At 29.6% G+C, this 12,235-nt stretch overlaps 1 protein-coding gene across 6 annotated transcripts in view; it reads left to right on the forward strand.

Moving 5' to 3' along the window:
• Positions 1 to 12,235, forward strand: part of LOC143256832 (septin-7-like) — a 74,778-nt gene that overhangs the window by 46,822 nt on the left and 15,721 nt on the right. For all 6 annotated transcript variants that reach the window (XM_076514574.1, XM_076514573.1, XM_076514568.1 and 3 more), the window contains 8 exons: positions 1,315 to 1,421; positions 2,148 to 2,248; positions 2,528 to 2,662; positions 2,948 to 3,065; positions 8,633 to 8,725; positions 9,558 to 9,654; positions 10,247 to 10,298; positions 12,012 to 12,125. In XM_076514574.1, the coding sequence (XP_076370689.1) occupies positions 1,315 to 1,421; positions 2,148 to 2,248; positions 2,528 to 2,662; positions 2,948 to 3,065; positions 8,633 to 8,725; positions 9,558 to 9,654; positions 10,247 to 10,298; positions 12,012 to 12,125 (817 nt within the window). The remainder of the gene's footprint in view (positions 1 to 1,314; positions 1,422 to 2,147; positions 2,249 to 2,527; positions 2,663 to 2,947; positions 3,066 to 8,632; positions 8,726 to 9,557; positions 9,655 to 10,246; positions 10,299 to 12,011; positions 12,126 to 12,235) is intronic.

Raw genomic sequence — 12,235 nt, forward strand, 5'->3', positions numbered from 1 at the left:
CTATAGACTGACAAGAGAAGAAAGTTGAAACTGAAAGCAATTGCATGTTACTTTACACATGTATCTACTGTTAAACTTGATCTCTGTGATCTATTTTAAGTATTCTTGTAAAGAATATAGAATAATGAAAGTATTAAGTTATATGATTTTATGCAACTTATTCTTTAAAATGTTTTATTATTCATAAAATACTGTAAAAATAAGTATGATCTGTCGAGCTAGAGATTATAGTTTTTTTTTTAATCTTTAAGTGATAAGATGAGCATTTTTTTTAAGTTGCCTTGAACTGTAACTTTTCGTAGAAGTCTTGGGAATCTGGAGGAATGTGTAGCACAATCATATTACACCAAGTTAATCAAATGGTGTTATGTTTAACGTTAGGTAGAAGAGATGAAATGACGAAATGTTCAGTCAACCCGCTATTTAACTTGGGTCAAATGTTCCTAAGTAATTGAGGAGGCGATGGATTTTTATAACTTTAAATACTTATAATACTCTTTAACATGATGTTAGTTTATTAGTTCTCTGAAACAGTTAACTGAGCAAGCATATGAACAAATTTGGTAGTTGAATAGTTATATTAAGATTTTCATGAATCTCTATTTAGTTTTTTAATTCTACCTCGTCTTAGCTCGTGTGCTCTGCTTGTTGAACACGTAAGGGAATATGGATAGACAAATACTAAATAACAAAAATAGATGCTATTTCTGTGTATACCAACAGACCAACTAAATATATAACTGTTTCCTCTGTGTCTGGCATTCGTTTAAATTCCAAGAAATTTTTTTTTTCTTGTCCGTTGTATTATTCATTGAATCATATAGCAACTCTGAATATTTTTATAAAATGTGAGAATAAATTCAACTGTTGGTTGGTAAAGAATTGCATTAGAGTTAGCTCTTGGTGTTGACCAGATGTCTTCCCTCTAGTCTGTCATTTGAAAATTATGGATAGCTAGCACTAATGACCCATATAGTTTTGTGCATACTTCAACAAACAAATCAGTCATTTTTAATATCCTGTGATATTTAAATTGAAAAATATTAGCTGGTGTAATTTTATCTAATGTAAGCTGTTTCCTTGGGCTAATATTTGAAAGAATTTTCTTAGTGTAATAAAATGTAAAATTATTTACGTATATTCAAAATACAGAAAACAGTTCTTTCTGAAAATACTGACCTTGCACAATAAAACCAAAGCTTCTGTATATTGGAAATGTTTGTCAAAGGTTCAACTCTTCTTGAGTATATTAGACATTCAAAGCTTTAATTTGCTATAATAAACAAGTTAATTCCACTGTTCTCTTTTATGTAGGAGAGTCAGGTCTTGGAAAGTCAACCCTCATCAATTCCATGTTTCTAACAGATATTTATTCAAATGAATATCCTGGTCCAGCCCTGAGGGTCAAGAAAACAGTGCAAGTATGAAAGTTTTTTTCTAAGTGTGTATGTTATCAGTTCATTGTTTTTAAGTGGATTTTCCACTTAATGGGAATGAAGTTGGACATTACAATAGTATGTAAATAAAGCAAAACATAATAAAAGAATATAACTTGTGTGTTAAATACATGTATTTAGAGAAAATGTTTGAAAACTGTAAGTAGAGATTACTTAGATCTTTAATGGATTTGTAGTGTAAATTTTTGATGTACGAATACATCTTGTATATATCATCATTAAGCAAAGATGAATTACAAGGAACTCATTGAGCTTAAGTGTATTAACCTGATACATATGCATAGGTAAAAAAATGATACTTGTGCATTTACAAACTAATAATCTGCTAATACAACTCTTAAAAAAACTACAATAACAGAAATGTACATATATATATTTGCTGTAAAAGTTAGAATATCTGTGAATGGATTGAAATAATGTAGTAAGTACCATCTGTTAAAGTAATTACAACACTACAAACCAAAATATTTGTAAGTTAATTTTAATTATTTGTTCTTTCTATGTTCGAGATGTTTTTAAATGTTAATCTGGAGGAGTTTGTTTAATTTTCCCCTTTTTTAGTGTGTTGTGTGATTTAATGTTTGCCTTTCTGCTATGATATAAAGCCTTAATATCATATTAATATATTTAAATTTATTAAACATTTATAAAATGCAAAGTTTTTTATCATATTTATTTTTTTTTTTCAAGGTTGAAACCACAAAAGTGCTACTAAAAGAAAATGGTGTCAATTTAACACTTACAGTTGTGGACACACCAGGATTTGGGGATGCTGTAGATAACAGTGATTGGTATATCACAGACTTAAGCTAATATTTAGTAACTGTTTGATCGTGGTTAATGACTCATAATTTAAGTATAGAAGACAAATAATTCCAAAATATTATATAAAGTTAAATCTTCTGAGAAAGATTTTCTTACTTAACTTACCTTGTAGTTTCTTTAATTCTAAAAATTTATTATAAAACATTAATAGCCATGCTTACTTTTAATAACACATTTTACGTAAAATGTTAATACGTAACCTGTAATTGTTTTGAATGTTTACCATAGACCTTTCATTTCTACAGTTGGCAACCAGTTACAAACTACATTGAAAATAAGTATGAAGAATACCTGAATGCAGAATCCAGGGTTCATCGAGGAACAATTGTAGACTCTAGGGTACATTGCTGTCTGTATTTCATTGCACCATCTGGACACGGGTAATCACTATCAGTAGTCATCTTTGTAAACACAGGAAAAACATATATATCATAGTTGTTACTTTGTTTCTAAATCAACAGACCTGATTATATCCAGTTGTTGTCTCAGTACATTACCTGCAATGGATTTATTTCTTATGGTTAAATAGAATGGTAAAAAAAAAATGATACATATTCATTGAAATGGTTTGTTTATATTCACTCAACTTCATTGTATTACTATTTAATTCATAGTTTTGTGAACATTTTGTATTTGTAAATTCTTAATCAGACTTGTCATTACAGTTTGAAAACTTTAGATATTGAATTTATGAAGAGACTACATGACAAGGTTAACATCATTCCACTCATTGCCAAAGCTGACACAATGACTTCTGAAGAGTGTTCTCTTTTTAAAAGGACAGTAAGTAAACTGGATGTTTTAAAGATATATAACATGAACAATGGAGTTACATAAGGAATCACATCATAATTATTGTTTATTGGTTTATTTTTATACAAGAATTCAAACATAATTTATCAGTGATTACTGATTAATTGTTTAATTTATTTTTAACAAATAGGAATTATTTCTGTTGAAATAACTTATTTCTAACTTTGTATTCCTTTGAATAAGTTTGATATTTCTATGGTGTCATTCAAATTGTTTCTAACACTTTGAATACCCTTTGTTTTAAATCCAAAATGATTTGTTACAACACTTACAGAATACCTCTATTTATTTAGAAAGAAAGTCACTTTATATTGATTGCATTTCAAGGACTTCTGCAAAAAACAAGAGAAGTTGCACTGTTCACCAGATCCACAAAATTAACAAAAGGTTTAATTTCTTTAAACATCACTCATTCATCACAAGAAATATCTTTCTTAAGTAATTAGTAATTTATATATATATATATAAATGCCCTTAAAAAATGGTTTGACATAAAGTGTGAACTAGAGAAATAAGTGTTTTGAGGTAGTTTTGTGATTTTAGCTATGAACATCCATTCTCCTTGTAAGAAGTTCTGGTGTAAAAGTATTTGTTGGTATAAATTATAGATCTTTATTTTTAAGGAATTAGAGCTTAGAATTGGTCTAATGGTTTTTAGATATTAGCAATATAACCTCATAAATAACACTTCTCTGAAATAGGTTTTGTTTCTTGTATTCAGTTACTTCAAAACTGTGTCAACTTTTAAGGTTTGTTTTTGGTTATCTGTTCTGTGCTTTGTAATATTTGTAACATTGTACTCATAGAAAAAGAAATTATCACTATGTTTGTAAATTTGAAGTTCACTCTATTTGTAGACCTATGAATATGACAAGATAGCAATTTAACAGTTGTTCTGATGAAGCTTGTGACCTTTTTGTGCTAACAAAATTAGCGTGTGTTACTGTAAATGCTGTGTGTAGCTGCCAAACTTCTCACTTGTAGTATGTAACTGGTAATTTATTTAACTCTGAGATGCAATCGTAAGGGTTTTGCTAATGAATGATGGCTGCTCATTTGGAAGCCAACTTCCTCAGAGGAGATAGAAAAGTTTTTTTACTGACGTTACCAATAGCTTTCTGGCTGTATACTGTCCTTCTGATTATCCAAACTGTTAGTTGGAGCCATGTTACAATATGAACCTTAAACATAAAATATCAAAGGTGTGCATTTATATTATGTTGATTTGTAAAAAGTTACTCAAACTATATTTGAGTTATTTTCATAGTTTATGCTGGTCTGAATTGCTGTAGTTACACATTTACTGTAAGAGTAAGAAATACATAACATATATATAAAGTGTCAAGTAGTCCTGATCAGAATGAAATGTGCAGAAGTTGCCAATATGTTGTTAATGTTTGTTTCCAGTCACTGCATTGCCAAAAATAAGTTATTCTAAAGTAGCTGCATGTACAAAGATGCATGTATTTCAAACTTGTGTTAGTTCCCTCCTAAATAGAAATAAAAACAACTTTGGATACAGTAGACAGTAAAACTTGTGAAACAAATTACTGCAATTTGAATGCTTATAGCCATTTCATTATCATATCAGTCTGTTTCTGTTGCCATATATTAAATATTGTTAATTATAAAAAAAATTCTGGGATCGGTACAGTTATGGAACATGCAATTGCTGTGAGCTAGATTGTAACAATTGTTCTTAACTGTATAACAGAAATAATATAGTGTAAAAAAACTTAAATACTAATGTATACTGACAGGTTGGTATTTCATAGAAAAATCATATGATTAGATAAATGTAATGCTAGTTTACTTGCAACAACAAAATTGTATAGGTTTGTAATTTTTATGATTCATTAAGTAGTGTAGTTTTTTGTTTCAGATTTTCTAATAGGCTGAGATTACAGTTCAGAAAATTGTTTTTTGTACCTTGAATTTTCTAATGGCTATCCAGTTGCAGTAAATAACAATGCTCTAAAATTGACTTTTTTTTTTTCTATATAAACTTCAGTGTTTGAAAAATGTATGAACATTTAATGTTATCTGTGCTTTTTAAGTAACACTGCTTTTATAGAATAAAATAACCTTGTTCAATGAAAACGTATGAATGACTATCGGGGCTTTAGTTTCATCTCCCACACTGAAGTGTTCAAAGTGCAAAAACAAATTGATAAACAGTTAATACAGTGGTACTTCGGTTCTCGAACAATTTGGTTTTCAAACATATTGTTTGAGAAAAAAATGTCTCAGTTGTTGAACATAAACTCGGTTCCTGAACCAAGCTGTCGTGGCCCGAACCCCCAAAATAACCCGACTGATGACCCGGACTACCCTTCGACCATTTTAGGTCCACACCAAGCTTGCCCAAAACATTTTACCTGCACCTGTCGCTCAGTCCACACCCCTGCTAAAATCTGCTGTGAACATTCTTGTTTTTCTTTTTGTTTTGTTTTCTGTTGTTTTTCTAAATATTCTGATTAAATAAGCCACTATGTTGTCAAAGAAGGATAATGAAAGCAGCAAACCAAAAGAAAAAAAGTTAGAGCCACAATAGAGGTGAAGAAAGATCTCATAGCGAAGTATGAGAGTGGTGTTTGCATGTCTGACCTTGCTACACAGTTTGGTTTGGTGAAGTCTATAGTCTGCACCATACTGGAAAATAAAGAGGTCATCAAAGGAGCTGCTGTTGCAAAAGGAGTGACAGTGCTTATGAAACAAAGATCACAAACAATGGAAGAGGTAGAAAAACTGTTGTTGATTTGGGTAAATGAAAAACAGCTGGTGATAGCATTTCTGAAACCATCATTTGTGAGAAAGCAAAGCAGTTGCATGCTGACCTCCTGAAAAACACCCTTGCAACGAGTGCTGATACAAGTGATGCCTTTAAGGCTAGTAGGGGGTGGTTTGAAAAATTTAGGAAGAGAAGTGGCATACATAGTGTGGTGAGACATGGGGAAGGTGCCAGGCAGAAACAAACCTCATTGGACAAGTTTTTAGTGAGAAATAGGTCCAGTGAGTCTCAAGCAGGTTGTAGCGGTGCGAAGAGACAGAAAAGAGAAAGAACCCCAGAAGGAGAGTTACCTGACGTTTTTATGGACGGTTACTCCCCTTCCAAACAATAATAACCCTCCTACTCTCCACGTTCCTCACCACCTTTCACTTACGCCATCAGCTCTCCTCAGCACAGGTAAAGTGCAGTTAAATTTTCATTTGTTTTTTTATTGTGTTTATAGTTTTTGTGGTTGACTTTATGCATGTAAGTATTATTATACAGGTATAAATAAACAATATTTTTACTTAAAATGCTTCATAATGCATAATGTTTGGAGGTCTGTAATGGATTAATTTAATTTACAGTATTTCTTATGGGAAAAATTTATTCTGTTTTCAAACAGCCTTCTGGAACAGATTAAGTTTGAGAATCAAGGTACCACTGTATTTGTTAAAGATCAACAACTGCTGAGAGTACCTTTAAAATATTGCTAACTAAAACTTCTTGGGTTAACTATAGGTTTTGAGAGGCCTAACTATACTTATTTAAACATCTTCACACTAGACTTTACAGTTATGTAAAGAGTTGTATGGGTAGATAAGAATAACAATTAAACATCCTTTAAAATGCATTTACTAAATTTTTAGAATAATCTTAGTGAAGACAAACCACATGAATAAAATAGTAAACATAGCTTGTTACTACATTTTAATATGTTTGCAGTTTTTGGAAAAGTAATGTTAAAGCACTATAGACACATTTTAAAAATAAACTCTACGTAAAGGGAACAGTTAAAAATAGTACAGTAGAACCCTATTAATGTGAATTTGTATGCAATGAAATTAATATTGGGTTCCCAATTTTCTATTACTAAATTTGTGAGTTTTGATAGTTTTCAGTTACAATTTTATAATGTAGCTCAATAATTTTGCATATTTTTCCTTAAAAGAATTGTCCTTGTCATGTACGTTTTTGCGAGAAACCTTTTTAGTCACATGACTAAAGCATACTGCTTTTTAGAGGGTAGTCTAGTGTATAAGAGGTAAACAAAAAAGCAATTCTAACACAACTTATTTGTCTTCTAGCATTTCAAGACATTTTTTTCTTAAATTTATGCATCACATTTGGTTTTCATGATTTAATTTGTTTTTATTGAATATGATGGATAAAACCAAATATAAATGCAAATCATTTAGCATCAAAGATGTTTTATGTTGTGGATTAAATTGAAAGTGGAACCTCAATTTGCTGTTTGCCGTGTGACCTGGGGACCCAACAAGGTTGGGACAAACAAACTTCATACCCTGCTTTGTGTTTCAGAAGAAAACATCTCATACCAAATAGCAATGTTAGAGATATGAAAAATGACCATTTGTGGGTACCTAAAATAGTGCAGCTTCAAATTTAGTGTGATCATAGCTTCATAGATCCTAACTATTATGTTATGAAGGAGTTCTGCTGTAGTATTTTATTTCAAATAAAAATGAAATAAAACAACTTTTGATCAAATAACCTATAGACTTGGTGTGAAAATAAAAATTAATCTGTTCTTCACCAAAGCTATTTAAATATACTTTCCTTATGTTTGTGCTAATAAAGAGTATAATGCATTGTTTCATCAGTTGGGTAACTTAAACTTTCAATGATACATTTGGCTATGAACTCAGTAATATGTCTGAGGTTTGGCCATCTTTGTAGATTTAGGTCAGTCATACTAAACACAAATTCTAAGCTAACAATTACAATCAATATTTGTAAGTTTAACAGCAAATTAAAATAAACATACTTATATTGATACTGTAAGTGATATATCTATGTTATTAATGAAAGGAACAATAAATAAGCAAGATAGAATGATAAAATTATGTGATGAATATTTATTTAAAATATACAGAATTAAACAATTTATAGAAGTGTGTGTAAACCTGTATATTGATTCAAGTAACTTCAATTTTTAATTAACATCAGTCATAAGATGTTTATCTGGAGTTTTCTTATTAGGAGGTAATGTTGATTGTATTTATAAATATATCTTTACATAACACCCCCAGGAACAATGACTACTTTTGCTATGAGAGTCTTTCTCCGTAGTAAACTTTTTATCATAAAAATCTAGTGATTTTTAATTTTTAACATGAAAATTTCTTTTGAAACATTATTGGAAGTTTGGTTTTGATTATGAATGTTATCAAATACTGCTTTGAAATGTTACAAACTGGTATTTCCCCAGGTAGTACTGCATCAAGATGGTTTGCTGATATTAAATTGCAGATGAGCACATTCATCAAATATTTCTCCCATGCTAGTGGATGAATTCATGGCAAAAAAATTAGAATAAAAAGTTTCATCCTACACAAAACCTTACTGCCTTAGAAATGAAAACAATATCAATCATATCATTTGCAGTCTTAAGTCTAGCAAGTCCATGGAACTTTCATGGAAGCATTCATGTTGTATTTTTGACTTGGTACTTATGTTTGCAGAAGCTTTTCTGACATTATACTAGTATAATAAGTGAGATTAAGTATCATGATTGTCATTTCAGATACTAAATGAAATAACACAGAATAAGATCAAGATTTATGAATTTCCTGACTGTGATGATGAAGAAGAGAATAAGTTGCAGAAACCTATGAAGGTAAATTAAAATAGCAACAGTTTTATAGTGATAATTTTGTTTTTAATTACATCAGTGATAAATTAGAAATTCCTGTTTTAAATATTTCTTGTAAGACTGACTGTTGTGCACTTTAATATGATGAGCTTTATTGGTGATGAAAAATTCACTCAGTAGATGCAACACAATAAAATGTATTTGTACAAAATTCCTTCTGTTGCTTCTGGAAATCCACATTATGTTATTCATTTCATGTATGGGACTTTTATGTGCAATAGTTTTTTTGCTGCATCTCTAAGTAAAAGGAATTTTATGTTGAGAGCTAAAAGTGCATAAGAAATTTTATTTTTATTATGGTAATGTATTTTAATTTTTCAATACTAAGATAAACTTAACATTAAAAGTAGTATATAGCTCTTCATTATTATTATTATGATCTAAGTAATTTAGTGTTTGAATTCAAATAATGGAAAGCTCATAATTCCTTTTCAAAACCAAGTGATGTTAATCTTACTTTAGAGACCAATTTACTTTTTGAGCATGGAAAGAAATCTTAACATATAGAAAGGAATGTTTTGCATTTTAAAAAGTGGCATTTAAACAATTTAAAAATTTTTTCAATAACTTAAGTGTTAATTGGAGTGTATATAGACAAAGTTAATGATGATTCATATGTGGATTTGTATAGAACTCAAAAGATATTAATCATTATAGGATATAACTAGCTCTGTGTAATCATTATACGTTAATTAATTCTTATGTAAATTTGTTTCTTTTAATGCATTTGAAACCAGATTTTTTGATTTAGCTTCATTATGTTTTCATGAAAGTTTTGTTTATTACATATTTATAGGCACGTGTCCCTTTCGCAGTAGTAGGAAGTAACACTCTAGTAGAAGTAAATGGGAAGAAAGTGCGTGGTAGAAAGTATCCCTGGGGTATAGCAGAAGGTAAGAAACATTTTTAACTAAAATGACAGGAGGTATGTCAAGGATGCAAAGTGAGTTGAAAGGTTCAATAACCCTTGAAATAAAGCATATCTTGTGTCTTTACAGTAAGCCTAATCTAAATAAGCTGCATGATAACATTTTTTTGACTGTTGTGTAAAGGAAAGTCCTCTTGAAAAAAGTAAAATCATTGAACATTTCTACTTGTATCTTTTACATGCTATATGTATTTTGATACAGTTGGTTACTGAAATCATCTTGCTACTGAGGTTATGTACGAGTTGTTTTTTACATTAATGTCTTCCTACTTAATGTTGTACATCTTCAATCAATTTAACAATAGTTAGGATTAGTTGTTTTATTTTTTAAATATTGATTTGTTGGTTTTAGACATCTTCAAATAGCCATTAACTAAATTCTGTCTGTATGATGTGAACATTCATGTAAAAGTATAAGGAAATTATTGTAATATTTGTATAAAGCTGTAATTGATAAACTTTTGGAAATCAAGAATTAGGTGGTATGCTAGTTATCTGTTTCTTATTGTAATTTCAGATTTAAAAATGTATTTTAAAATTTATGTTTTAATTTTCAGTTGAAAATTTAGAACATTGTGATTTTATTGCTCTAAGGAATATGTTGATCAGGTAAGCAGCAATTTAAATTAATAAAATTCTGTATTTTGAGCATCTTTTGAAGGAATGAAAACATTCTTTCTTAGAAAGGTTTAATAAAAGGATTTTGTTATACAGTGGAACCCCTCTAAGTGGTCACCTCTCAGATTTGTTCACCCCTTGAAAGAGGTCATTCAATCACAGTCCCTTTTTTGTTTACATAATCCCTAATTATGTACAGTGGAACCTATCTAATCAGGCCAGTTCGTCTCAGTCCTGGAGGTGGCTGCTTTAGAGGGGTTTCACTGTATATTTGTTATAACATTGTTTGTGAAGGAAACAAATGAAGAAATAATGCCACAAAAACGTTTTTTTTCTATAATTCATATGATTGATGTAAGAACATCTTTTAGAATATTTTTTATAAAACTAAATTAATTGGTGTATACCTTTTTCAGAAACAGAAGTAATCCATTTTCTTAAAATCAAAGATTTTGTTCTGATCTTACTCCTGAAATTTTTGTTATTCTTTTTCTTAATTATGTTTTTCAAAGGAAACATAACTAGGAAAAAGAAATTAAAAAAAAAGAATACTTTCCAGGAGTAAGGTAAGATCAACCTTTTAGATTTTAAAGTAAGTTGCATATAAAAAATGCTATAAAGTGAATCTTTAAAATGTTGTTGTAGTCTACTTTCATAATTAATTTTAAGTATTCATTTATGGCTTTATTACTTGTTCTTTGTATGCTATTATATGACGGTAGTGACCTTTTCAGCATCTATTTTGTAGCTAAAGTTTGTAATAAAATTTTAGATTAAATATTATGGTCATGTAATTATTATGGGCAATGTGTACCAACTTTTGGTTTGTTTTAGTTTAGAAAAATAATAGTTGTGTATATTTCTTTTTATTGCTGGAATATTAGGAGTGTATTTTTTACACAGTGGCTCATCATTGTTATGTTATGTAGATGCTTATCTTTTAAATAATCAAAGATAACAAAATTATTGTGACTCAACCAATTTAACTACTACAAATTTCACTCTGAAGTTGCTACATTGATAGTGACTAAAAACTTGTAAAACGAGTCTTGTGTAGTTGTAGAGAGAATGTTTCATGTTCTTAGGCATTTAGTTTTAAATTTTGACTCAGCCTTCCATAACATGTTTAGAATAGTTTTCATCATTGTTAAATATAAGTAAAAGAAAGTAATAAGCTTTTCATGTAAGATTGATAGTCATTCATTGTTTAGATCAGTGGTTTCCAACCTTTATTATGCCCTGCACCCCTAAAAAATTTTATGTTCTCGCACCCCTCACAGTAATTATTTATTTAAGAATAAAGGTGAAGGTGGCCAAAACAAATGTTATCTTGCACACCCAAGGGGTGCGAGCACCCCTGGTTGGGAACCACTTGTTTAGATGCTGAAAATGGTCATTTGTGAATGGTGAAAAATCAAGAAATAAAACAATATTTGTACATATATACTTGTTTGTAATTTTACTTTAAAATATTTCCTGTAAGTACTGTAATAATTTAACCACCTGTCAATGTTACATAGAATTAATGTTTTATAAAACAGTATTTAAAGTTTTTCTGTTACTAAAGTCACCATTTACTGATTACATATAACAAATGTAATTGTTTAGGAATCTAGTATTTTGACTACAAGTGACATAAATATAAGCATGTTTTTATGCTTGTATTATGAAGTGGATTTTAATCAGATATCTTACTATCTAAAGAACTCACATGCAAGACCTTAAAGATGTGACAAACAATGTTCATTATGAAAACTACCGATGTCGAAAGCTTGCTGGAGTTGGTGCAGATGGCAAACCAGGAGCTATACCAAACAAGTATTTTCTGTTTCTGTTGTTATTGTTGTTAAATTATGTTACTGCTAATACTTTATTGTTATCGAATTTGGGCATATGATGTTTTATATACATTGTAAAATCATTCATAA

Source organism: Tachypleus tridentatus, chromosome 7 (assembly GCF_004210375.1).
Source record: "Tachypleus tridentatus isolate NWPU-2018 chromosome 7, ASM421037v1, whole genome shotgun sequence".
In the NCBI taxonomy this organism is placed as follows: domain Eukaryota; kingdom Metazoa; phylum Arthropoda; class Merostomata; order Xiphosura; family Limulidae; genus Tachypleus; species Tachypleus tridentatus.